Consider the following 26,742-nt stretch of genomic DNA (forward strand, 5'->3'; position numbering starts at 1 on the left):
GGCACAGTTCAGGCTTTCAGATATTTTGGTGGACTGCCAGGTTTAATGTTCAATGTCACAGTGATTCCCTTCATACTTCCCAAATCATCTCCAAAAACAGCAGCATGTTTCCTTAGTATAGGGGTTAGACTGGTTTCTTCTTTAGTCATCCGGTGCACTTCTGCCCAGTTCAGTTGAATCTTCCCAAGCCAAGACCTACCCATTAAGGCTGGGTAGTTACCTCTCACCACAAACAGTGGCAATCTAGCGGCCTGTCCATTGAGCTCCACCTTAACATCAATAGTGCCCAACATGGGCACAGCTTCTCCCGTATACGTCTTCAGAACAGTTTTTGTTGCCTTAAGCGGAAGATGCTGTAGCTTTTCTTTATACATAGTCTCAGAGACCAGCGAGACAGCTGCACCGGTGTCCAGTTCCATGCGTATAGGTTTGCCCTCCAATAAGGGGGTTACCCAGTATTCATGTGAGCCCGCTGCCAAAGACAAAACATGCAGTGGCACTTCCTCTTGTGATGAGGTGTCTCCTTGATCATCCTGGGTCTGCTCTAGAGTATGCAAGGTTCCTCTTTTTGTCGGCCAGACCACAGGCCTCTTTTTCTTTTGTTTACAGGCACACTCAATGTGTCCCTTTTTGCCACAGTGTCGACGGTCCTTACACCAGCATTCTGATGCCTGGTGTCCTGGCTTACCACAGCGGTAACATTCTTGACTCTGCACAGTTTTGTGGGTCGGTTCTTGTGACACTTTTTGCACCCTAGGGGGTGCACCGATGTATTGTGCCTCCCTTGTAGCCAGTTCCATGGAGACAGCAATATCAACAGCCTTCTGTAAGGTAAGCTGAGCCTCTGTCAGTAGGTGCTTCCGTATAGCTTCACTGTACAGGCCACACACTAACCTGTCACGCAGGGCATCATTTAACATTTCTTTAAATTCACAGTGTTCTGCTAGCTTTTTTAAAATGGCTACAAATTGTACAACTGTTTCATCTTCCTTTTGGTCTCTTTTGTGGAACCTATATCTTTCAGCAATTACCAGTGGTTTTGGGGAAAAATGGGACCCCAGGATTTCCACAATATCACTGTAAGATTTAGTTGCTGGCTTAACAGGGTGTAGTAAGCTGCGTAGCAGGGAGTAGGTTTTAGCCCCTACAACACTTAAGAATATTGGCACCTTCTTCGCTTCTGTAATGTCATTTGCAATACCAAAAAGCTCAAAACGCTCAGTATACACATGCCACTGCTCTGTATTCTCATCAAAAGGTTCCAGAGGCCTGGTCAGAGTAGCCATGATTTTTAGTTTCACTTTCACAGTCAGTGCAAAGAATCAGCTTTTTTTCTTTGTTTGGTCTTTACCTTGACTTCTACTTCCTTCTGTTACTGGAGCAGCACCGAATCCCACCCTCGTCGCCAGTGTTATATCCTTGGGGCAGCCAGAGTAGGAAGCAATCACTTGAGGCCAGAGAGCAGACAGCTAACCAAAACCTCCATTTTATTTACAGACCATAATACTCTAACTCAGTTGCCATGGCAGCAAAAACCATGACAACCAAATACACAACAGGTCCGGCCTGGCCATGTGCCTTCTTCCTTCTGCCCCCACTGCCCTACCACTGCAGGTGACCAAGTGGGACTGTTATTAATGTTTCCTCTGAATACTGTGTGGGTGCCTCAGTTTCCCCTCTGCATTTGTTAAGTCTCGGGGGGGTGGGTGAGATTGTTGCAGAGCAAAGGGCCAGCGCACATAAATGGCCGACACTCTGTCTCCTGGCAACTAATGGCCGGGGCCCTTCCCCCCTGCAAGGGGACGCTAAAGGTGGGGGAGAACAAAGAGGTCAGGTGACCTCCTGGCCCAGGAAAGGAGCTGAGCAGAGAGGAGGGGCTGGGGGGGTCAGTCTGGAGCTGGCTGGGGACGAGGAGTGAAATGCAGACGGGGGGGTCTGGCTCACTGCCCCGAGAATAGACCCGGCTGAGGGGTCCGGTTCTCTGTATCTACAAGCTCTGTTTTAGACCCTGTTCCTGTTTTACTGGCTGGCTGAGAGTAGTGGTGGGATGGCAGTGGTGGGATGTACTGCACCCCGTGAATGGCGCTGCTTGCAGTAAATGACTGGGGAGCAGTAAAACAAAGGGGGGATAATGAGGACCAGGCGTGCTGAAGGCTCAGAGAGGGACGGTTTCAGGGGGCGATTAACCTCTGGGAGTGTGTGACCAGCGAGAAGGACTGTTGGAGTAACGGGGTCCCCCTGAGGGCTGCAGGGAGCAGTCTCGGGGCGGAGGCGCTGGCCGCTCGACCCTGGGGGAGAGAAGGATTTTGCAGTAGCAGGGTTCCCCTGGGGATTGCAGGAGCAGTTCCAGGGGCGGGGGAGGCTGCAGCTCGACCCTGGCAGAGAGGTGGTGACCATGAGGAGGGCTGGCACACCAGGGGTTCTTCCTGGGAACCATGGGGGAGCCAAGAGCACGCAGGCCTGTGAGTCCAGAGCCGCTTGGGAGCGGTGCAGTGATGGCCTGTCACCATCCCCTTGAGAAGGACATTGTGATCCTGTGCACACAGAGAGGGTGACGCATGGGGAAGTTCACCCAGGCCCAGTTAATCGTGCAGCTGGAGGAGGAGGACAAGGACCGCTCTGAGGAGCAGATTCCTGACCCAGATGGGGCTACAAGAGGATCTGGGAGCAGCTGGAGCAGCCGCCAGGGATCCCGGAGAGTCTGGTCCCCAACCAGACGAGGGTCTTCACGCTCGGGTTCCCCATCAGGGGATCGGAGACGGATGGGATGGGAGCAGAGCCCGAGAGAGCGAGAGGCCGTGAGAGAGAGCAAGAGCCCGAGGAAAAGCTGCAGGAGAAGCAGCAGCAGCCTGGACTGGCGATGGTGGAGCGGGGAGACATAGGGGGCTGCCCGGGGTCAGTGGGGAAACATGCCTGGGGTGGTGAGACCCTGGGACAGAGAGAACTGGGGTGGTGAGACCCGGGGACAGAGAGAACCGTGGTGGTGCAGCCACAGATGCTGAGGGGCTGTGGGACCTGGGTGAAGGTCCCCGGGGTGAAGCCCCTCGCCCTGCCTATGGCCCGGATCCCTGTGCAGCCCCAGGAGGGGTCGGGCTGGCTGGTCGTTGGGGTTCTCCGGGATATCGGCTGGGAGGCCCTGTTGGGGGGTGACTGTGTCTCCTTGGGACAGGATCCAGGCCCTGCTCCTGTAACGGCCGAGGGTTTGAATTCAAATCCAGGGGACCAATTGGCTAGGATGGAAATGGTCAGTGAAAATGCAAATCACCCGGCTGGCAGGGGGGAGGGGCTGCTGGGCTCAGGATACCTGCCTGCCTGTAACCAGCCCCCTGGGGCTGAGTGGGACAAAGGGATGTTCCCTGCCCCCCTGCACCGGAGAGGGGGCTCACGCTGGCTCTGATGCTGTGACCAGAGCAGAGAGCTCTGGTCTCGGGGGGGGGGAACTGAGATCCCAGCTGAGTGGGGGGACACCCAGGCAGGGCAGGTCGGCTGCCAACCAGGTTTGCCTGGTCCAGACGTGCTGCTGGGAAGTGGTTACACAGCAGGGAGGGAGCTACCAGGGACAGGGCTCAGGGGGGCTGTGACCCCAGGCCCAGCCAGCGAGAGGGAGCAGGTCCCACTCCCTGCCCCAGCAGCTGAATCCCAGACCGAGCTGCACAGGGATCCCTCCTTGGAGAAGCTGAGGGAACTTGCTGGCCCCAGCGCTGCAAACCCCCTTGGGGACGGCTGCAGGGACAGAGTCCTGCGGGAGAAGGGATTCCTGTACCGGGAATGGGCTCCCCAAGGGGAAGTGGAACTGGGGGGGATCGGGAGGCAGCTGGGGGTGCCCCAGGAATCCACAGGGTTCTTCCCTCCCGAGCTGCTGGATGGGAGGAGAGTGAGGGGACCCCAGGACCTGGAAGGGGAGGATTGGGAGGAGAAGGGGGCAGACCTCCTGGGGGATCTCTTCCCTGAGGTGGGAGCCAATCTCCCCATCAGGTGTTCCCCGTTCAGAGTCCCTGGGAAAGCAGCCCAGAACCTGGAGAGAGAGGTCAGGGACCTGCTGGCTTTAGATGGGATCCAGCCGTTCAACAGCCCATGGGCCTCACCCGCGGGGCTGGTCCCAAGGGAGACTGGATGATCTGGTTCTGTGGGGACTATCGGAAGCTTAAAGCCATCGCAGTGTCTGATGCCGACCCCATGCCTAGGCCTGGGGAGATTCTAGACAAGCTGAGGGGGATGGAGAACCTGGCCCTGGCAGACACTGATGACATGTCTTAATTATCACTTCAAAAAGTTTTTTTTCCTCCTGCTAATGATAGCTCATCTCAATTGATTAGACTCTGCCTGTTGGTATGCATACTTCCACCTTTTCATGTTCTCTGTATGTATAAATATCTCCTGTCTGTGTATTCCATTCTATGCATCCGAAGAAGTGAGCTTTAGCTCACGAAAGCTCATGCTACAATAAATTTGTTAGTCTTTAAGGTGCCACAAGTACTCCTGTTTTTTTACTGATGACATGGGCATCTCTAGCCAGACCGGGGAGGAACAGGTGTCCCAGGTGAAGAGGGGGCTGGGCTGCCTCAAGGAGGTGGGACTGACGGTAAAAGCCGAGAAGTGCAAGGTGGAGACGATCAGAGCTTGGCCCGTTCCCCAGACCAAGAAGCAGGTCCAGGCCTTTATCGGGATGGTGGGGGCCACCGGAGGTTGGTACCCCACGTTAGCCCCCTAGCTGCCCCATCCCTAAGCTATGTGAGAGTGGGAAGCCAGACGAGGTGGTCTGGACCAAGCAGGGCTCTCTGTATACTGAAGGAGGCTCTAATCCAGGGCCCGGTAAATCTGGCAAACCCAGACCTTTGCCAAGCCCTTTGCAGTGTTCACCGATGCCTCAGATGCGGGGCTGGGCGCGGTGCTGATGCCGCCGGTGCTGAGCGGGGGAGACACCCCATCGGGTACCTGAGCAAGGAACTGCTGCCCCGGGAGCAGAACTCTGCGGCCTCAGAGAAGAAAGGCCCAGCCATGGTGCAGGCCCTTAGAAAGCTGCAGCTGGGTCTATTTGGGTGGCGCTTTGCTGTGTAAACTGACCATTCTCCTCCAACGTGGCAGTGTCAAATGCAAGGGGCTGATGCCGAGCTGCTGGGGACAGAGACACCTGTTCAGAGGGGGGCCAAGGTCAAGCTGGAGGCTCTGAACCAAGAGAGCCCGAATCACAGCCCTCCAGGCTGGAACGCGGGGAGAAGCCCCCAGCCCAGCTTGAACCCCAGGGGTATTGGGGTGGGGAAAGGGCACGGGCTGCATAAACCTTCCCACATGCAAACTACAAGTGCCACCGAGCCCCCCCCGACCTAAAGGGGGGCAGGAAACTGGAACGTCCTGGTGTAACTCCCACCAAGGAATGGGGGGGATGCTGGGGCGTCCATGGGAACGTTGGTGGGTTCGAACTTCCCCAGGTCACTGGCTGAAGTGACCTCGCTCAGTTCAGTCTCGAAGGGGGGAGAGATGTGACGAACTGGGAATGTTCTTAATGTTTTCTCTGAATACGGTGTGGGTGCCTCAGTTTCCCCTCTGCAGTTCTTAAGTCTCTAGGGGGTGAGAGTGCTGCAGAGCAAAGGGCCAGTGCCCATAAATGGCCGACACTCTGGCTTCTGGCAACTAATGGCCGGGGCCCTTCCCCCTGCCAGGGGATGGCTGAAGGAGAACAAAGAGATCAGGTGACCTCCTGGCCCGGGAAAGAGACAAAGGCCAGAGAGGAGGGGCTGGGGGGGTTTCAGTTTGGAGCTGGCTGGGGATGGGAAGTGAGGGCAGACGTGGGGGTCTGGCTCGCTGGGCCCCAGAATGGACCTGGCCGAGGGGTCCGGTTCTCTGTACCGACAAGCTCTGTTTTAGACCCTGTTCCTGTCATCGAATAAACCTCTGTGTTACTGGCTGGCTGAGAGTCACGTCTGACTGCGCAGTGTGGGGGCAGGACCCTGTGGCCCCCCAGGACCCCGCCGGGGCAGGCTCGCTGTGGGAAGCGCACGGAGGGGCAGAGGAGGCTGAATGCTCCAAGGTCAGACCCAGGAGGTGAAGCCGTGGGAGCTTCTTGCCCTGCAGACAGGCTGCTCCAAGGGAGAGGCAGCTCCCCAAAGTCCTGCCTGGCTTGGTGGGGAGCAGTTGCAGAGCAGCGCCCGGGGAGCGGCTGAGCTGGGACCCCTGGATCAGCTCCATCTGAACGCTAGAGGCCCACTGGGGCGGTGGAAGGGGGCAGCGTGGTGCAAGGCCTGAGCCACAGGGAGTCAGGCCCTGGTGGCGTGAACTCTGGCCCACATGACGTAACAAAGTGTGTGTGGGGGGGTTCTTAAGGTGTTGCACTAATACAGTGTGTGCCTCAGTTTCCCCTGAATTGCACAAGTATCTTGGTGGTGGGACAGGGTATGTGATTGTCGCAGGGGGAAGGGACAAAGGAGGGAGGAGGGCAACGGGCGTGATGGAGGCCGGGCAGCTGGAAGCGAGTCAGTCCCCTGGTTGGGGACTGGGGGCGAGGGCCCAGGGCTCTGGATCCCCCCATGGACTTTGCCGAAGGTCCCTGATCACAGCTGGCTGCGGCGTGGGGGGCAGGGCCCTTTGGGGGTGAGGCTCCCCCAGGGGTCCCGCCCAGGGGGACTCGCTGCGGGGAGCTCCCAGGGTGAGCAGGGGGCTGGACGCTCCGAGGTCAGACCCAGGAGGTGCCGAAGCGGAGCAGGGTCCTTGCCCGGGGACAGGTGCCCTGGAAGGTGTCACTGCAGAGGGTCCTGTCTGGCTCTTTCCTGAGCGGTGCCAGAGCCCAGCCCGGGCGCCAGGGACACACGTTCTCTGTCTGGTCCGTGCACTTGGCAGGGGCTCGGCTGGCGCTGCTCAAGCTCAGCCGCTCCCAGGACGTGCCAGGCTTGGGGAACTCAGGTAAACACATTCCAGCAGGGAGCCCAGGGGATAAACACCGGCCTGGCGCCGGCCCAGGGACAGGCCGACCCCGGGCAGAGTCACGGACGGGCAGGACGAGGGAGGGGCTGGGGGTGGAGCCAGCAGGGCTGCGGTGACGAGGCAGGAGGGGACAAGGAGCTGTTTTCGGTGGCAAAGGTGCTTGGCCGGGTTTCTTGCTGCCGAGCCTGGTCCTCGTGCCCCGGCTCCGTGGTTACAGGGACACGCAGTGGGCTGGTCACCCGCTGCGGCCTCAGGCGAGGGCAGAGCCCCCGGGCTGATCGGGGGAGGCAGGCGCAGCTGTGGCCACGCCCCAGTCAGGGCCCAGTATAAGAGGCCATGGGCCAGGAGACTCTCACTCTCTCTCTCGCCATGGGAGAGGGAGGGACCAGGCTGCTGGGAGCTGAGGCGGGTACCTGGGGGGAGCAGAGCCCCAGGCTGCGGCCGAAGGAAGGGCCCCCTTGAGGGTACCGGGGCTGCAGAGGGGCAGCCCCGCTATAGGCAGAGGCAGCAGGTCCGAACCCTCCTTGCCGATGAGGAGTGGCTGGCACTGCCGTCTGCCCCAGGGCGCGGGGGCTAGCTGGGGACTGGCAGCAGCCTAGGACTGAGGTGGGGTGGGGATGGGGGGGCGTTTCCCTGTGTGGGGAGACCCAGAGACTGTGGGGTTGTCGTGGAGTGTGGGGGAGTCAGGGGCCTGCACCCCTGGCTTCCTGCGATTCACCAGGACTCTCAGCCAGCCAGTAAAGCAGCAGGTTTATTAGCTGACAGGAACACAGTCCCAGACAGGTCTTGCAGGCACAGACAACAGGATCCTCCCCAGTCAGGTCCATCTGGGGGCACCAGGGAGGCCACAGCCCTGTTGGTCGGGGCGCCCCTCTCCATTTCCCAGCCAGCTCCAAACTGAAACTCCCCCAGCCTCTCACTCAGCCCCCCCGGCTCCTCCCCCAGCCGTTGTGTCCTTTGTCCAGGTTCCCGGGCAGAGGTGTCACCTGGCCTCCAACCCCCCTCCTGGGTTCTCAGGTTACCTGCTCAGGGATCCTCCCTTCCCCCAGGCAGCCAGTCCCAGCACAACCCCCTGCCACCTTCCCAGGACGGGGAATCTAAAATCTAAAGGTTTATTCATAAAAGGAAAAAGATACAGATGAGAGCCAGAGAGGCTAACTGGAATCAGTTACATACAGTGATGGCCAAGTTCTTGGTTCTGGCTTGTAGCAGTCATAGAATAAACTGCAGGTTTAAATCAAGTCTCTGGAACATCCCCCGCTGGGATGGGTCATTCAGTCCTTTGTTCAGAGCTTCAGTTTGTAGCAAAGTCCCTCCAGAGGTCAGAAGCAGGATTGAAGACAAGATGGAGATGAGGTGTCACGGGGTCCCCGGGCGCTGCTCTGGACCTGCTCCCCACCAAGCCAGGCAGGACTCTGGGAGCCTCCTCTCCCTCGAAGCAGCCTGTCTGCAGGGCAAGAAGCTCACACGGCTTCACCCGCCCCCCTCCCTCACCTGCGCCCCGCCTTCCCCATCCCCCTCCACCCGCCCCCCTCCCTCACCTGCCCCCCGCCTTCCCCATCCCCCTCAAACCGCCCCCTCCCTCACCTGCACCCGCCTTCCCCATCCCCCTCCAACCGCCCCCCTCCCTCACCTGCGCCCGCCTTCCCCATCCCCCTCCAACCGCCCCTCCCTCACCTGCACCCCGCCTTCCCCATCCCCCTCCAACCGCCCCCCTCCCTCACCTGCTCCCCGCCTTCCCCATCCCCCTCAAACCGCCCCCCTCCCTCACCTGCACCCGCCTTCCCCATCCCCCTCCAACCGCCCCCCTCCCTCACCTGCGCCCGCCTTCCCCATCCCCATCCAACCGCCCCCCTCCCTCACCTGCGCCCGCCTTCCCCATCCCCCTCCAACCGCCCCTCCCTCACCTGCACCCCGCCTTCCCCATCCCCCTCCAACCGCCCTCCTCCCTCACCTGCGCCCACCTTCCCCATCCCCCTCCAACCGCCCCCCTCCCTCACCTGCACCCGCCTTCCCCATCCCCCTCAACCCGCCCCCCTCCCTCACCTGCACCCGCCTTCCCCATCCCCCTCCAACCGCCCCCCTCCCTCACCTGCACCCCGCCTTCCCCATCCCCCTCAAACCGCCCCCCTCCCTCACCTGCACCCCGCCTTCCCCATCCCCCTCCAACCGCCCCCCTCCCTCACCTGCGCCCGACTTCCCCATCCCCCTCCAACCGCCCCTCCCTCACCTGCACCCGCCTTCCCCATCCCCCTCCAACCGCCCCCCTCCCTCACCTGCACCCCGCCTTCCCCATCCCCCTCAAACCGCCCCCCTCCCTCACCTGCGCCCGCCTTCCCCATCCCCCTCCCCCCGCCCCCCTCCCTCACCTGCACCCCGCCTTCCCCATCCCCCTCAAACCGACCCCCTCCCTCACCTGATCCCGCCTTCCCCTTCCCCCTCCAACCGCCCCCCTCCCTCACCTGCACCCCGCCTTCCCCATCCCCCTCAAACCGCCCCCCTCCCTCACCTGCACCCGCCTTCCCCATCCCCCTCCAACCGCCCCCCTCCCTCACCTGCGCCCGCCTTCCCCATCCCCCTCCAACCGCCCCTCCCTCACCTGCACCCCGCCTTCCCCATCCCCCTCCAACCGCCCCCCTCCCTCACCTGCGCCCGCCTTCCCCATCCCCCTCCAACCGCCCCCCTCCCTCACGTGCGCCCGCCTTCCCCATCCCCCTCCAACCGCCCCCCTCCCTCACCTGCGCCCGCCTTCCCTATCCCCCTCCAACCGCCCCCTCCCTCACCTGCGCCCGCCTTCCCCATCACCCTCCAACCGCCCCCCTCCCTCACCTGCACCCGCCTTCCCCATCCCCCTCCAACCGCCCCCCCTCACCTGCACCCGCCTTCCCCATCCCCCTCCAACCGCCCCCCTCCCTCACCTGCGCCCGCCTTCCCCATCCCCCTCCAACCGCCCCCCTCCCTCACCTGCACCCGCCTTCCCCATCCCCCTCCAACCGCCCCCCCTCACCTGCACCCGCCTTCCCCATCCCCCTCCAACCGCCCCCCTCCCTCACCTGCACCCGCCTTCCCCATCCTCCTCCAACCGCCCCCCCTCCCTCACCTGCACCCGCCTTCCCCATCCCCCTCCAACCGCCCCCCTCCCTCACCTGCACCCGCCTTCCCCATCCCCCCCCAACCGCCCCCCCTCACCTGCACCCGCGTTCACCATCCCCCTCCCCCCGCCCCCTCCCTCACCTGCGCCCGCCTTCCCCATCCCCCTCCAACCGCCCCCCCTCCCTCACCTGCGCCCGCCTTCCCCATCCCCCTCCAACCGCCCCGCCTCCCTCACCTGCACCCCGCCTTCCCCATCCCCCCCAACCGCCCCTCCCTCACCTGCACCCGCCTTCCCCCATCCCCCTCCAATCTGCCCCCCATCTCGCCCCCCAGCTGAGCAGGTGTTTTGCTCAGGGGCCGGCTGCTGAGCGAGGTCCCCGGGGAGGGTGAGCGATTCTGTGCCAGCGACTGCAGCTCCCCCCGTCCCCCCCGGCGCTGCCTCACGAATTCAATCAGCCAGCGCCACAGGCAGGAAGCTGACCGAGCGCCGGGGGGTGGGGGGGACCCCGGGGACCGGCCGCCTGGTGGCTCTGAGCAGCTCTCGCTCCCGGCTGGCGCAGACAGTGGGCGCCCGGCTGGGGGCTCTGTGCATGTGGCCAGGCTCTGGGGAGACGGGGGGCAGGGGGCGGCTTGCACCTCACAGCACAGTCTGACCCTGCTCGGGGCAGGGAAGCCCTGGCCAGGCTGAGAGGGGGCCTGTGCATGGAGCCCCCGGCCTGGCCCCGCACCCCAGGGAGCCCCGGGGCTCCCACGGCCTCAGCACCTCTGGGCTCCAGCCTGTCCCCGGCCTCCCTGCAGGTGGCCCCACTCGGGGCCCCCGCCTGAGGCAGCGCTGGCCAGGGGGGCTCCTCGCTGGGCTGGGATCTGGCCCCAGCCACTCCTCCCGCCCCAGCCCCCGCCCGTCACCGCAGGCCCTGGGCTCCAGGACGCCTGGGTTCTAAGCTGAGCCCTGCCTGAAACTGGCTGTTCCCGCTCCCTGGGGGTGGCTGCAGCAGCCTGGCTTGGTGCCACCCGCGCCCGCAGCCCTATCGACGTGTCTGTGACCGAGCTGGACAGTTCCTGGCTCAGCTCCCGGCGCCTGGGCAGCTCATGGGAGCTGGCCTCCCCCGCACTCCTCTGCAGCCGTCCCCAACGCTGCCGTGGTGCAGGGCTGGCCTGGCCCGTACAAGGCTGCCCCTGTGCCGGGAAGCAGAGCTGGGACTGAGGGGGCCTTCCCCATGGCGCTGGGGACAACCCCCATCACAGGATTAGGCCTGGCCTCTGCTGGGGGCAGGGGACCCGTTTGTGGAAATCACCTCTGGTGAATCCCTGTGCAAATCTGCGATTGTGCAAAAGAGCTTGTGCCAGGATGTGTGTGCAAGAGGCTCCTAGCACAGCTGGGCTGGCAGGGGCTGTGGGTCAGGAGTGAGGGGACCCAGCAGGGATGGGGGGAACCTGGCCGGGCTGGCAGGGGGCTGTGGGTTGGGAGTGAGGGGCTGTGATGGCGTGTGGGGCAGTCAGGGCCCTGCACCCCCCACTTCCTGCGATTCCCCAGGACTCTCAGCCAGCCAGTAAAGCAGAAGGTTTATTAGGCGACAGGAACACAGTCCCAGACAGGCCTTGCAGGCACAGACAACAGGATCACCCCCAGTTAGGTCCATCTTGGGGGGCCCCAGGGAGGCCAGAGCCCTGTTGGGAAGTGTCACGGACTCACAGACGGTGCCCACTGGTGGCCCCGTGCGGTCCGTGGGGGGGGGGGGGCTTTCAGTGCGACAGCTCCTCTCGGGGTCCCCTCTCTCTCGGGGTCCAGCCCCTCCACCTCCCAGAGCCGCACCTCTCTGAGCCTCAGCACGTCTGGCTCTCGCCATGGCCTCCCTCAGGGAGTCCACGCGCTCTGGACCCCCCCAGGCCTCCTCACCCCCGAAGGGGTTGATGCCCCCTGTTCTCTAGCCCAGAGCGACTCTCAGCCCGGGTAACACAGGAGGGTTTATTGAGAGTTGAACCCAGCACAGGAAACTCTCTGACCCTCAGGCCTGGCCTCCCTCAGCCCAGCACATCCCAGTCCCCCTGCATCCAGGTGGGCTCTCCCTGCTCCCCCTCTCCAGCCCAAAGCCCCCCTGCTTCCCCACTGGACCTCCGATATCCCCGGCCCCAACCCCGCCTCTGTCCATTGGCTTTTCTCCAGGGAAACAGGGTCATAAACTGGGGCCTGGGTCTCCTTGGGTCTCCTCTCCCCTCTTGTCCTCTCGCCCCCTCTGGCTGGAACCAGCTGGTCCGGTCACCGGGGTCCTCTCTTCGCAGCCCATTGTCCTTCCACTGGCCAGAACCGGCTGTGACTCCTGAGCTGCGTCTCCAGGGTACCAGGTCACCAGTCGCTGGGGTCTCCATCCTCCAGGCCATTGGCCGGGGTCCCAAGTTCCCTCTCCGGTCCTGTGTCCCAACAAACTCCCTCTCCCCTCCCCTCGTTAAACCCGTAACACCCAGGGACACTGAGTCCCCCTCCCCCTGCATGCAAACCACTGGGAAACACAGAAACCCCCCCACTTCTCCACAGGAAGCCCAAGCCCCATCGGGGCCCCTCTCCATTTCCCAGCCAGCTCCAAACTGAAACTCCCCCAGCCTCTCACTCAGCCCCCCCGGCTCCTCCCCCAGCCATCGTGTCCTTTGTCCAGGTTCCCGGGCAGAGGTGTCTCCCGGCCTCCACCCCCCTCCTGGGTTCTCAGGTTACCTGCTCAGGGATCCTCCCTTCCCCCAGGCAGCCAGTCCCAGCACAACCCCCTGCAACCTTCCCAGGCCAACACCCCCGCCCCCCCAGCAATCCCATAACAGATCAGGAACAGTCCCACTTCGTCAGAGGGGCCCCGGCAGGGATGGGGGTGGGGGGTGCCCAGGGCTCGGGCTGCGCAGCCTGGGAGTTGGGGGAGCCGGGAACTGACCAGCTGAGGGGACCAGGCAGCCCCAGGAATAGCCCCGACCCCCGGGCCCGTTCTTATACCCCACCTCAGTGGGGTGGGGCCTGGGGAATGTGGGCCAGGCATCCCTCAGGCTCCGCCTCTCCTGGGGCAGGCCCCGCCCCTGTGGGGAGGGGAGCCCGGCTCCTGGGCGGGGCAGGGGTGTGTGTGTGATGTGCAATGACCCTGGGGTGGGGCTGGTTATCCAGGGGCCCCGCTTCGAATGGACCCTGGCCAGGAAAGGCCCCATCCCGGCCCCCCGCCCAGGGTCACTCAGCTGGGGGTGGGGGCACGGCTGCACCCCCACATACCCCTCAGTCAGTGGGCAGCATGGACCAGCCCCTCAGCATCACCCCATGAGCCAACAAATAACCACCGGGCCTGGCCCCCCGGGAGGCGCTGGCCACGATCCAGACCCAGGGGGACAGGCTGGGGGGGGTGGGGAGTGGGGCCCATCCCCCCAGGAGGCGCTGGCCACGATCCAGACCCAGGGGGACAGGCTGGGGGGGGGGGTGGGGAGTGGGGCCCATCCCCCCAGGAGGCGCTGGCCACGATCCAGGCCCAGGGGGACAGGCTGGGGGGGGGGGGGGGAGTGGGGCCCACCCCCCCGGGCGGCGCTGGCCACGATCCAGGCCCAGGGGGACAGGCTGGGGGGGGGAGTGGGGCCCATCCCCCCGGGAGGCGCTGGCCACGATCCAGACCCAGGGGGACAGGCTGGGGGGTGGGGAGTGGGGCCCATCCCCCCGGGAGGCGCTGGCCACGATCCAGACCCAGGGGGACAGGCTGGGGGGGCGGGGAGTGGGGCCCCGGGGGGACTCGCTGGGGGAGTGGGGCCTGGCCCCAGGCAGGACCCTCTGCCAGTCTTGGCCCATGGTGGGGGCTGCACAGCCCCTGCCCCTGCCCCAGCCGGGCACAAGCTCCCCTCAGACCAGACTGCGTGTGGGGGCAGCGCCAGGCTGTGGGGGTGGGTTGGGGGGTCCCTGGGGGCCAGGCTGTGGGGGGTGGGTTGGGGGGTCACTGGGGGGCCAGGCTGTGGGGGTGGGTTGGGGGGTTCCTGGGGGGCCAGGCTGTGGGGGGTGGGTTGGGGGGTCCCTGGGGGCCAGGCTGTGGGGGGTTGGGGGTCACTGCAGGGTCCCGGGGTCCCGCGGGCGGAAGCAGAACCGGAGCCGGAGCCGTTCCAAGGTGTTTATTATCCATGGGCCCCGGGTGGGGCCTAGCAGCAGCACAGAGACGTGGGGGGCAGGGGCTGGGCTCTGCTGACGTGACCCTGGAGCATGTGGGGGGCACTGGCTGGACCAGGTCACCGTGCAGCCATGGGGGACTGGCTGGGGGAGGGGGAAGGGGGCACCAGCTCCCAGCCCAGGTGGCCAATGCCAGGCGCTGCCTGCAGCCGGGCACAGGGACACCGGGGGTCCAGGAGCCCGACCTGCCCTGTCCCCCACAGACCCCAGCAGGGAATACCCAGCCTGGCCGGTCGGCAGCCTGAGCCCCCCTGGTCAGCAACCGGCTCCCCCGTCACCCCCCGAGACCCCGCCCCAGGCACGGCTCCCACGGGGACCCCGGAGACCCTGCCCTGGGCACGACTCCCCCGTCACCCCCCGGGACCCCGCCCCGGGCACGACTCCCCCGTCACGCCCCCCTGGACTCCGCCCCGGGCACGGCTCCCACGTCACCCCCCGAGACCCTGCCCCGGGCACGGCTCCCACGGGGACCCCAGAGACCCTGCCCTGGGCACGGCTCCCCCGTCACCCCCCTGGACCCCGCCCCGGGCACGGCTCCCCCGGAGACCCTGCCCTGGGCACGACTCCCCCATCACCCCCCTGGACCCCGCCCCGGGCACGACTCCCCCGTCACCCCCCTGGACCCCGCCGCGGGCACGGCTCCCACGTCACCCCCCGAGACCCCGCCCCGGGCACGGCTCCCACGGGGACCCCCGAGACCCCACCCTGGCTCCCCCGTCACCCCCAGAGACCCCGCCCCGGGCACGGCTCCTGTGGGGACCCCAGAGACCCCGCCCCAGGCACGGCTCCCCCGTCACCCCCCCAAGATCCCGCCCCGGGCACGGCTCCCCCGTCACGCCCCCCGAGACCCCGCCCCGGGCACGGCTCCCCCGTCATCCTCCAGAGACCCCGCCCCGGGCACGGCTCCCCCGTGACCCCCCCGAGACCCCGCCCCGGGCACGGCTCCCCCGTGACTCCCCCAAGATCCCGCCCCGGGCACGGCTCCCCCGTCACCCCCAGAGACCCCGCCCCGGGCACGGCTCCCCCGTCATCCTCCAGAGACCCCGCCCCCGGCACCGCTCCCCCGTCACCCCCCCAAGATCCCGCCCCGGGCACGGCTCCCCCGTGACCCCCCCGAGACCCCGCCCCGGGCACGGCTCCCCTGTCGCCCTCCAGAGACCCCGCCCCGGGCACGGCTCCCCCGTGACCCCCTGCCAAGACCCCGCCCCGGGCACGGCTCCCCCGTCATACCTCCCGAGACCCTGCCCCGGGCATGGCTCCCCCGTCATCCTCCAGAGACCCTGCCCCGGGCACGGCTCCCCCGTGACCCCCCCCCCGAGACCCCGCCCCGGGCACGGCTCCCCCGTCACCCCTCAGGAGATGGAGCCTGATTCCGGGAGACTCCCTGCCAAACTGGGAGGGCTGGCGCCCCTGAGCCCAGCCCAGCCCCCAGCCGTGGCAGAGCCCCCCCATTTCCCAGCCCCTGGGCCCCACTTCCAGCACCAGGGAGCCCAGGCCCTGGCCTTTAGGAGTCCATGGGGCAGCGCGGGCCTGGGGGGCAGGGGCTGATGGTTGGGCAGAGGGGACTCAAAGTGGCCCCAGGCTGCTGACAGGAGGTGCCAGGGGGGCGCCAGGCTGCTGCCGGGGAGGCACTGGGGGTGCCAGGCTGCTAATGGGGGGGGGGTGTGCCAAGCTGCTGACAGAGGACCACCAGGGGGCCTGCAGGATGCTGACGGGGGGCACCGGGGGGGCAAGGCTGCTTACAGGGGGGCACCAGGGGGGTGCCTGACTGCTGATGGGGAGCAGGGGGGGTGCCAGGCTGCTGACAGGGGTGCACATGGGGGCGCCAGGCTGACGGGGGCACCGGGGGGGGCCTGGCTGCTGACAGGGGGGCGCTAGGGGGGCGCCAGGCTGATGGGGGCGCTAGGGGGGGCCCAGGCTGCTGATGGGGGGGTGCTAGGGGAGGCGCCAGGCTGCTGACGGGGGGGGCGCTAGGGGGGTCCCAGGCTGCTGACGGGGGGGCGCTAGGGGGGCGCCTGGCTGCTGACGGGGGGCACTAGGGGGGTGCCTGGCTGCTGACGGGGGGCGCTAGGGGGGTCCCAGGCTGCTGACAGGGGGTGCTAGGGGGGGTCCCAGGCTGCTGACGGGGGGCGCTAGGGGGGCACCTGGCTGCTGACGGGGGGAGCTAGGGGAGGCGCCAGGCTGCTGATGGGGGGGCGATAGGGGGGTCCCAGGCTGCTGACGGGGGGCGCTAGGGGGGCAACGGGATGCTGACGGGGGACACATGGGGGACCCTAGGGGGGGCCCAGGCTGCTGACAGGGGGGGCTAGGGGGGGCGCCTGGCTGCTGACGGGGGGCCCTAGGGGGGTCCCAGGCTGCAGACGGGGGGCGCTAGGGGGGGCGCCTGGCTGCTGACGGGGGGCGCTAGGGGGGGCCCTAGGGGGGGCCCCGGGCTGCTGACGGGGGGCGCTAGGGGGGGCCCGGGCTGCTGACGGGGGGCGCTAGGGGGGGCCCTAGAGGGGTCCCAGGCTGCTGACGGGGGGCGCTAGGGGGGCGCCTGGCTGCTGACGGGGGGCGCTAGGGGGGTCCCTAGGGGGGGTCCCAGGCTGCTGACGGGGGGCGCTGGGGGGGCCCAGGCTGCCGACGGGGGGCACTGGGGGGCCCGGGCTGCTGACGGGGGGCGCTAGGGGGGGCCCTAGAGGGGTCCCAGGCTGCTGACGGGGGGCGCTAGGGGGGCGCCTGGCTGCTGACGGGGGGCGCTAGGGGGGTCCCTAGGGGGGGACCCAGGCTGCTGACGGGGGGCGCTGGGGGGGCCCAGGCTGCCGACGGGGGGCACTGGGGGGCCCAGGCTGCTGACGGGGGGCACTGGGGGGGTCCCTAGGGGGGTCCCAGGCTGCCGACGGGGGGCGCTAGGGGGGCACCTGGCTGCTGACGGGGGGTGCTAGGGGGGTCCCTGGGGGGGCCCAGGCTGCCGACGGGGGGCACTAGGGGGGCGCCTGGCTGCTGACGGGGGGCGCTAGGGGGGTCCCAGGCTGCCGACGGGGGGCGCTAGGGGGGCGCCTGGCTGCTGACGGGGGGTGCTAGGGGGGTCCCTAGGGGGGGCCCAGGCTGCTGACGGTGGTGTAGCTGATCTTGGAGAGGGAGGCGCCCGTGGCGGGCATGTCGTCGTCGGGCGGGGGCCGGGGCGGGCGCCGGGGGCGGCAGCGGGCGAAGGTGGCGGCGAAGGCGGAGCGGAACCGCCGGTTCATGAAGCAGTAGATGAGCGGGTTGGTGCAGGCCGAGGTGTAGGACAGCAGGTGGATGAAGGAGATGGGGGCGCCCGAGAGCGCCCGCTGGGCCGAGGCCGGGGCGAAGGCGCGCCAGGTGTTGGCAGAGAAGATGGGGAGCCAGCAGAGGAAGAACATCACCACGATGACGATCAGCATGCGGATCACCCGCTTCTTGGCCAGCAGCATGGCCTGCGAGCTGTTAACGCGGGCGCGGTCCGGCTGCCCCACGCCCGCCCGGCCCAGCAAGCTCAGCTCCAGCGCCCCCCCCGGCCTGGCCAGCTGCACGTAGCAGCCGTCGTCCTCCACCCCCGGTGCCAGGGGCTCCGTGCTGCCGTGCTGGAGACCTGGGGAGAGAACAGAGCCAGGGGTCGGCCCATTCCCGCCCGTGTCTGCGGACAGGCCTGAGGGGAGTCCAAGGGGGTGTAGCGGGGGCCTGGGAAGTGGAGGGGGGGGTTGGCGGGTGTGAATGAGGGACCCTGGGGGTGGACGGTGCGACAAAGTGGGGGTTTATTTATCTTGTTATGGTGCATGTGAGTCTTAGTGTCCTATAGCAATACTGGCTGTGCCTCAGTTTCCCTGTGTGCTGCACCAATACTTCAGAGGTGGGAATTGGGGGTGTGATTTTGCCGAGGCCCTGGGGCAGGTGAGGCTGCCCAGCTGTTTGCAGCTACATAACCTGAGACCCAGGAGGGGGGTGCGACCAGCTGGAGACACAGAGAAGGAGGAGGGGCATCAAGGGGTGTGTGGGAGGTGGGGTGGCTGGAGGCTGGCAGCCTGCGGGGGGACCGGAAGAGGGGGAGTCCAGGGCGTCTGGCCCAGGACTCCCCAAGATGGACTTGGCTGATTTCTGTGCTAACAAGCTCTGTTCTACGCTGTGATCCTGTCGCCTAATAAACCTTCTGTGTTACTGGCTGGCTGAGAGTCACGTCTGACTGCGCAGTGGGGGGGCAGGACCCTGTGGCCCCCCAGGACCCCGCTGGGCGGACTCGCTGGGGGAAGCGCACGGAGGGGCAGAGGATGCTGAATGCTCCAAGGAGAGACCCCGGAGGTGAAGCCGTGGGAGCTTCTTGCCCTGGGGACAGGCTGCTCCGAGGGAGAGGAGGCTCCCCAGAGTCCTGCCTGGCTTGGTGGGGAGCAGTTCCAGAGCATCACCCGGGGACTCTGTGACAGGGTGTGTGGAGGGGGGACACCAGGGGTGGACGGGTGGATCCTGGTGTGTGTGTGTGGACAGGGGGTTCCGGGGGGTGGGGGGGTGTGGACAGGGCGTCTGGGGGGGGTGGACAGAGGGGCCTGGGGGGGGGGGTGTGGACAGGGGGGCCCCGTGTGTGTGTGTGTGTGGACAGGGGGCCTTGGGTGTGTGTGTGTGTGTGGACAGGGCACCCCGGGGGGGGGGCTGTGTGGACAGGGGGGCTCCGGGGGTGGGGATGTGTGGACAGGGGGTCTGGGGGGGGTTGTGGACAGGGGGGCCCCGTGTGTGTGTGGACAGGGGGGCCCGGGGAGGGGGGCGTGTGGACGGGGGGGTCCGGGTGTGTGTGTGTGTGTGGACAGGGGGCCTCGGGGGGTGGGGGGGTGGACAGGGGACCCCGGGGGGGGGGGCGTGTGGACAGGGGGACTCCGGGTGTGTGTGTGTGTGGACAGGGGGCTTCGGGGGGGGGCGTGTGGACAGGGGGGCTCCGGGGGGGTGGGTCTCTGCCTCTCACTCACTGGTGGCTTCTCTCTTGAAGTCCATCTCGAAGCGGATGCCGCGGCAGAGCTCGCGGGAGATGAGTCCGTAGGCCACGGCCATCACCGTGCCGGGGATGAAGAAGAGGATGAGGAGCAGCAGGATGTACCTGGCGGGGGGACAGCCCGTCTCATGGGAGCTCCTCAGCCCGGCTGCCAGCCTGAGCACCCCCCTCCCGGGGCCTGTACACCCCCCGTCAGCCGGGCCAGGCCACCCACGCCGGCTGCCCCATCCCAACGGGGGCCTGGCTCCCGGCACCGCCCCTTCAGCGCGTCCGCTGGGCCAGAGCCCCGCCCGGGCCCCACTGCGGGGGGACGCAGGCGCTGGGGGGCACAGGGGGGCGGGGGTGCCAGGACTCAGTGCGGGCGACTCACCAGGCCTGTTTGAAGGGCTGGCTGGGCTGGCGGTGCTGGCACTGGGCGAGGCCGGGCTGGGCGGGCGCTGGGGGGCACAGGGGGATGCTGGGGGGCACCGGGGGATGCTGGGGGGCAAGTAGGGCACAGGGGGATGCTGGGGGGCACAGGAGGATGCTGGGGGGCACAGGGGGCCCGACTCACCAGGCCTGTTTGAAGGGCTGGCTGGGCCAGCGGTGCTGGCACTGGGCGAGGCCCGGCCGGGCGGGCGGGCGCTGGGGGGCACAGGGGGATGCTGGGGGGCACAGGGGGATGCTGGGGGGCACAGGGGGATGCTGGGGGGCACAGGGGGCACAGGGGGATGCTGGGGGGCACAGGGGGCCCGACTCACCAGGCCTGTTTGAAGGGCTGGCTGGGCCCCCTGGGCGAGGCTGGGCCGGGCGGGCGGGCGCTGGGGGGCACAGGGGGATGCTGGGGGGCACAGGGGGATGCTGGGGGGCACAGGGGTCACAGGGGGATGCTGGGGGACACAGGGGGATGTTGGGGGGCACAGGGGGCCCGACTCACCAGGCCTGTTTGAAGGGCTGGCTGGGCCGGCGGGGCTGGCACTGGGCGAGGCCGGGCCGGGTGGGCGGGCGCTGGGGGGCACAGGGGGATGCTGGGGGGCACAGGGGGCACAGGGGGATGCTGGGGGGCACGGGGGCCCGACTCACCAGGCCTGTTTGAAGGGCTGGCTGGGCCGGCGGTGCTGGCACTGGGCGAGGCCGGGCCTGGCGGGCGCTGGGGGGCACAGGGGGATGCTGGGGGGCACAGGGGGATGCTGGGGGGCACAGGGGGATGCTGGGGGGCACAGGGGGCACAGGGGGATGCTGGGGGGCACAGGGGCCCGACTCACCAGGCCTGTTTGAAGGGCTAGCTGGGCCAGCGGTGCTGGGCAGTGGGCGAGGCCGGGCCGGGCGGACGGGCGCTGGGGGGCACAGGGGGATGCTGGGGGGCACAGGGGGATGCTGGGGGGCACAGGGGGCACAGGGGGATGCTGGGGGGCACAGGGGGCCCGACTCACCAGGCCTGTTTGAAGGGCTGGCTGGGCCAGCGGTGCTGGCACTGGGCGAGGCCGGGCCGGGCGGACGGGCGCTGGGGGGCACAGGGGGATGCTGGGGGGCACAGGGGGCACAGGGGGATGCTGGGGGGCACAGGGGGATGCTGGGGGGCACGGGGCCCGACTCACCAGGCCTGGTTGAAGGGCTGGCTGGGCCAGCGGTGCTGGCACTGGGCGAGGCCGGGCCGGGCGGGCGCGGGGGGGCCCAGGGGGATGATGGGGGGCACAGAGGGCACAGTGGGATGCTGGGGGGCACAGGGGGAGGCTGGGGGGCACAGGGGCCCGACTCACCAGGCCTGTTTGAAGGGCTGGCTGGGCCAGCGGTGCTGGCACTGGGCGAGGCCGGGCCGGGCGGGCGGGCGCTGGGGGGCACAGGGGGATGTTGGGGGGCACAGGGGGATGTTGGGGGGCACAGAGGGCACAGGGGGATGCTGGGGGGCACGGGGGCCCGACTCACCAGGCCTGTTTGAAGGGCTGGCTGGGCCAGCGGTGCTGGCACTGGGCGAGGCGGGCCGGGCGGGGGCACGGTGGTGCTGAAGATGGCGTAGGGCAGCATGAGCAGCAGGGACAGCAGCCAGGTGCTGGCGATGACCCGGTAGGCGTGGGAGCGGGTCTGCCACACGCGGGACTGCAGCGGGTTGCAGATGGCGCTGTACCGCTCAATGGCGATCGCCACCAGGCTGAAGGTGGAGACGCTGACGGAGATGCCTGGGGGGGGCACACGCCGCATGAGCACCCCCCCGGCCCATGCCCGGCACTGCCCAGCGCAGGGGTGCAGGCGAACCGGGCACCCAGTGCCAGTCCCAGGGGCAGGGAGATCGACCCCGGCCTGACCCTCCCCCGGCTCCAGCAGGGGCTGGAGCTCTGCCTGGGAGCTCCCTGGCCACCCCCCCGGGCCGGACTCTGGTGCCCAGAGATCCCCAGCCCTGCCCAGCCCCTGGCACCCAGATCCCTGGCCCCCCAGGTCCCCAGCCCTGCCCCTGCCCCCCACAGATCCATGGCAACCCCAGATCCCTGGTCCCACCCCCCCAGATCCCCACCCAGCACCTTGGACCCCCAGATCCCCGGCTCCACTCCTGGACCCCCCAGGTGCCCAGCCCCCGCCCTGCCCCGCCCCCACTCACTCATGAGATAGGCCACGAGCTTGCAGACGGCGGGGCCGAAGACGAAGGTGCCCATGAGGTTGGGCACGAGGGTGAAGGGCATGCAGCACAGCGCCAGCAGCAGGTCGCTCAGCGCCAGCGAGAGCAGGAAGGAGTTGGTGACCGTGCGCAGGCGGCGATTCAGCACCAGCACCACGATGATCAGCGAGTTCCCAAAGACGCTGAGCAGGAAGATCAGCGCATAGAGCAGGACCCGCACCGTGAACTCCAGGTCTGCGGAGACAGAGAGCAGGGTAATGCCGGGCCAGGACGCCTGGGTCCTCTCCAGCTCGGGCAGGGTAACGCCGGGGGCCGGGACGCCCGGGTCCCGCCCGGCTCGGGCAGGGGAACGCCGGGGGCCAGGACGCCCGGGTCCCGCCTGGCTCGGGCAGGGGAACGCCGGGGGCCAGGACGCCCGGGTCCCGCCCGGCTCGGGCAGGGGAACACCGGGGGCCGGGACGCCCGGGTCCGGCCCGGCTCGGGCAGGGGAACGCGGGGGCCGGGACGCCCGGGTCCCGCCCGGCTCGGGCAGGGGAACGCGGGGGCCGGGACGCCCGGGTCCCGCCCGGCTCGGGCAGCGGAACGCGGGGGCCGGGACGCCCGGGTCCCGCCCGGCTCGGGCAGGGGAACGCGGGGGCCGGGACGCCCGGGTCCCGCCCGGCTCGGGGAGGGGCACGCGGGGGCCGGGACGCCCGGGTCCCGCCCGGCTCGGGCAGGGGACCGCCGGGGGCCGGGACACCCGGGTCCCCCCCGGGTGGGGCAGGGGATCGCCGGGGGCCGGTACGCCGGGGTCCCGCCCGGCTCGGGCAGGGGAACGCCGGGGGCCGGGACGCCCGGGTCCCGCCCGGCTCGGGCAGGGGAACGCGGGGGCCGGGACGCCCGGGTCCCGCCCGGCTCGGGCAGGGGAACGCCGGGGGCCGGGACGCCCGGGTCCCGCCCGGCTCGGGCAGGGGAACGCCGGGGCCGGGACGCCCGGGTCCCGCCCGGCTCGGGCAGGGGAACGCCGGGGCCGGGACGCCCGGGTCCTGCCCGGCTCGGGCAGGGGAACGCCGGGGCCGGGACGCCCGGGTCCTGCCCGGCTCGGGCAGGGGAACGCCGGGGGCCGGGACGCCCGGGCCCTCCCTGTAACGAACTCGGACTGTTCTTACTGTGGTCTGTGAATGCTGAGTGGGGGGTGTCGGCCTGGGAGGACGATCGGCACTGGGGGATGGGAGACTGGCCTTGACGGAGGAGACCTGAGCAGGTAACGTGAGAACCCAGGAAGGGGTTGGAGGCCAGGAGACACCTCTGCCCGGGAAGCTGAACAGAGGCTGGGAGAGGAGACGCTGTGGGGAGAGAGAGAGTTTTCGGGAGCTGGCTGGGGAACGGAGGGAGGCGCAGACGGGCTCTGACCCCCCAAGGGGGCTGTGGTGCCCCTGGGACCCCAAGATGGACCTAATTGGGGAGGATCCTGTTGTCTGTGCCTGCAAAACCTGTCCTGGACTGTGTTCCTGTCGCCTAATAAACCTGCTGCTTTACTGGCTGGCTGAGAGTCCTGGGGAATCGCAGGAAGCCGGGGGTGCAGGGCCTTGTCCCCCCCCACACTCCATGACAACTGGTGGCAGCGGTAGGATCTACTGCACCCCGTGGACGATGCTTCCTGCAATAAGTGACTGGGGAGCAGTAAAGCAAAGGGGGACTGACGGGAACCAGGCGCGCTGAAGAGTCAGAGAGAGACGGGGTCAGGGGGCAATTAACCCCTGGGAGTGTGTGACCAGCGAGAAGGACTGTTGCAGTACCAGGGGCCCCCGGGGGATCGCAGTGAGCGGTCCCAGGGGCGGAGGAGTCTGCAGCTCGACCCTGGCAGAGAGGGGGTGACCTGAAGAAGGGCTGGTGCACGAGGGGTCTCCCTGGAACCGGTGGGAAGCGGAGAGCACAGGCCGGCGAGTGGCCAGCAGGAAGATGTTTGCTAAGCGCCTTAAGAAAGACCTGGTTTAGGTTGGACATTAGGAAAAACTTTTTCACTAGGAGGGTGGTGAAGCACTGGAATGGGTTACCTAGGGAGGTGGTGGAATCTCCTTCCTTAGAGACAAAGCCCTGGCTGGGATGATTTAGTTGGGTTGGTCCTGCTTTGAGCAGGGGGTTGCACTAGATACCTCCTGAGGTCCCTTCCAACCCTGAGATTCTATGATGGAGCTGTGCAGGCAGAGGGGGCTGCGCATTGGGAAGTCCACCAAGGAACAGCTAATTGCCCAGCTGGAGGAGACGGATCGCTTGGGTGAACCAAGCCCTGTCCTTGAGGGAAGCCGCCCGGCGGACGCAGAGTGGACCCTGGGACCTGACATGGCTGGGAGGGGCCAGACTGCTGCCGAGGACACCCCGAGACCCTGCCCACCTATACCTAGGGGAGGGGTTGGGAGAAGCCCAGCGAAACCGAGGGCACCCTGACCCCGGCAGCCAGCAGGGGATCGTCCCAGCAGAGCTCCCCGTCCCTGGAACGGATGCGGCTGGAACAAGACAGGGAGCTGAGACGGGAAGAGCTCGAGTTAAGGAGGCAAGAACTGAAGAAACGGGAGAACCAGCGTAAACACGAGGAGAACCAGCGTCAGCATGAGCTGGACCTGGCCCGGCTGAGGAGCAGCGGGGCCCCGACTGCGGTGAGTGAGGGGGGACCCAAGCCTACAAAGATCTTTGATAAGAGCTTCCTGGCCCGGCGTAAGGAGGGGGAGGACATAGACACCTTCCTGACGGCCTGCGAGCTGCACAGGGTTGACCCTGCAGACAGGCTCCAGTTTCTCACCCACTTACTGGACTCCACCGCCGTGGAGGTGTACAGCCGAATGAGAGGGGCGGAGACGGGGGACTACAAACTGTTCAAAGAGGCCCTGCTCCGCAAGATTGGGCTGACTCCTGAGATGTACCGAAAGAGGTTCCAGAGTCAGCTTAAAACCCGTGAGGTCACATACCTACAACTGGCCAACCGGGCACAGGGGTACGCCCGCAAGTGGACAGCTGGGGCCCAAACTAGAGAGAACCTGCTTGACCTATTCATACTGGAGCACCTGTATGCGCAGTGCCCGTCCGACCTGAGGCTGTGGTTGATGGACCAGAAGCCAGAGAACCTGCAGCACGCGGGCCAGCTGGCCAACGAGTTTGTGGACAGTGGGCCAGGGGATAACAGGGAGGAGTCCCAAAGGAACAGGCCTGCCACAAGGCGGAAAAAGAGTGACCTAGGGACCTCCCGAAGGGGAAGCATGGAGAACCCTGCTCAAGGGGACCCATGGGACATGGGCTGCTATCCGCTGTGGCCAAAGAGGCCACATACGGGCCCAGTTCCCCAAGCTCAGGGACAGACCGAGCAGACCCCAACCCACAGAGGGTTGACTGGGTAAAGACCCAGCTGGATGAGGGGCAGCGTTTCCCAGGCAAGGGGGGCTGGCAGTGTACCACCTGCTGAGGAGGGAAGAGGGCCGCAGGCCAGCTCCTCTGGGGGGCTGGATGCTCCACACTCAGGGTTTTTGGTTTACAGGGTGGGTGCGGGGCTGTCCCCGTGGAGTGATTGTCTTGTCCCCCTGGAGGTGGATGGTCAATGGATACTGGGACACGGGCGCAGAGGTGACGCTGGCCCGGCCTGGGGTGGTGGCCCCAGATCGGATGGTGCCCAACACCTACCTGACCCTGACGGGGGTGGGCGGGACCCCATTCAAGGTGCCCGTGGCGAGGGTACACCTGAAGTGGGGGGACAAGGAGGGCCCCAAGGACGTGGGGGTGCACCCACATTTGCCCACTAAGGTGTTGAGGGGGGGACCTGGAGGACTGGTCAAGCAACGCCCGGGGTGTCCTGGTCGTGACCCGTAGTCAGAGTCGGCGCAGGGCACTGCGCCCTGACAACGGGGAGGGTACCTTGCCCGAGGCGCAGGACCCTGACCAGGTGGGGAGGGAACGCCCAGGGACACGGCTCAGGGAGGCTGCAGCTTCAGACCCAGCCGGTGAGAGAGAGCAGGTCCCCGTCCCTGTCCCAGCTGCTGAGTTGCAGAAAGATCCCTCCTTGCGGAGGATAAGGGACCTGGCCGACCTCGGTGCGGTACAGACCATGGGGGGGGGGGTGGCCGGAAAAGGTTCCTGTGGGAGAAGGGGCTCCTGTACCGAGAATGGGCTTCCCCAGGGGAAATGGAGTCGGGGGGCTCAGGAGGCAGCTGGTGGTACCCCAGGAGTATCGCCACCAGCTGCTGTGCCGGGCCCATGACATCCCCCTCTCAGGGCACCAGGGAGCCTGGCGTACCCAGCAGAGGCTGCTACAGAACTATTACTGGCCTGGGGTCTTTGCCCATGTCCGGCAGCACTGCCGCTCCCTGTGCCCCCTGCCAGAGGGGGAGGAAGGCCCGGACAAGGGGAAAATGGCTGTAGGAACCCTGGCCCAGCACAGAGGAGCCTGTCCAGAGGGGGGCAAGGTCAAAATGGGGGCTCTGAACCGAGAGAGCCCGACATCACAGCCCCCCAGCCTGGAACGCTGGGAGAAGACCCCAGCCCAGCTTGAACCCCAGGGGTACTGGGGTGGGGAAAGGGCACGGGCCGGCATAAACCTTCCCACATGCGAACTACAGTGCCACCGAGCCCCCCCCCCCGACCTAAAGGGGGGCGGGAAACTGGAAGGGCCTGGGGTAATTCTCCCCAAGGAATGAGAGAGATGTTGGGGCATCCCCGGAACGTGGGTAGGTTCCAACTTCCCCAGGTCACTGGCTGAAGTGACCCCGCTCAGTTCGGTCCTCGAAGGGGGGAGAGATGTGACGAACTGGGACTGTTCTTACTGTGGCCTGTGAATGCTGAGTGGGGGGTGTTGGCCTGGGAGGACGATCGCACTGGGGGATGGGAGACTGGCCTTGAGGGAGGAGACCTGAGCAGGTAACGTGAGAACCCAGGAAGGGGATTGGAGGCCGTATGACACCATCGTTGTTCATGCCCGGGAAAGCTGAACATGAGTCTTGGGAGAGGAGATGAACGCTGGTGGGAGAGAGA

The 26,742-nt window shown here is 67.2% G+C and overlaps 1 protein-coding gene across 1 annotated transcript in view; it reads right to left on the reverse strand.

The window, feature by feature from the left end:
• Positions 1 to 17,197: 17,197 nt before the first annotated feature.
• The window catches only part of LOC123363123 (cholecystokinin receptor-like), a 10,963-nt gene continuing 1,418 nt past the window's right edge, over positions 17,198 to 26,742 (reverse strand). Inside the window, 6 exon segments of the mRNA XM_045003947.1 lie at positions 17,198 to 17,774; positions 19,135 to 19,262; positions 21,063 to 21,107; positions 21,109 to 21,313; positions 21,730 to 22,408; positions 24,176 to 24,233. Of these exon segments, the coding sequence (XP_044859882.1) occupies positions 17,254 to 17,774; positions 19,135 to 19,262; positions 21,063 to 21,107; positions 21,109 to 21,313; positions 21,730 to 22,408; positions 24,176 to 24,233 (1,636 nt within the window). The 3' untranslated portion in view covers positions 17,198 to 17,253.

This window comes from Mauremys mutica, chromosome 1 (assembly GCF_020497125.1).
Source record: "Mauremys mutica isolate MM-2020 ecotype Southern chromosome 1, ASM2049712v1, whole genome shotgun sequence".
In the NCBI taxonomy this organism is placed as follows: Eukaryota; Metazoa; Chordata; order Testudines; family Geoemydidae; genus Mauremys; species Mauremys mutica.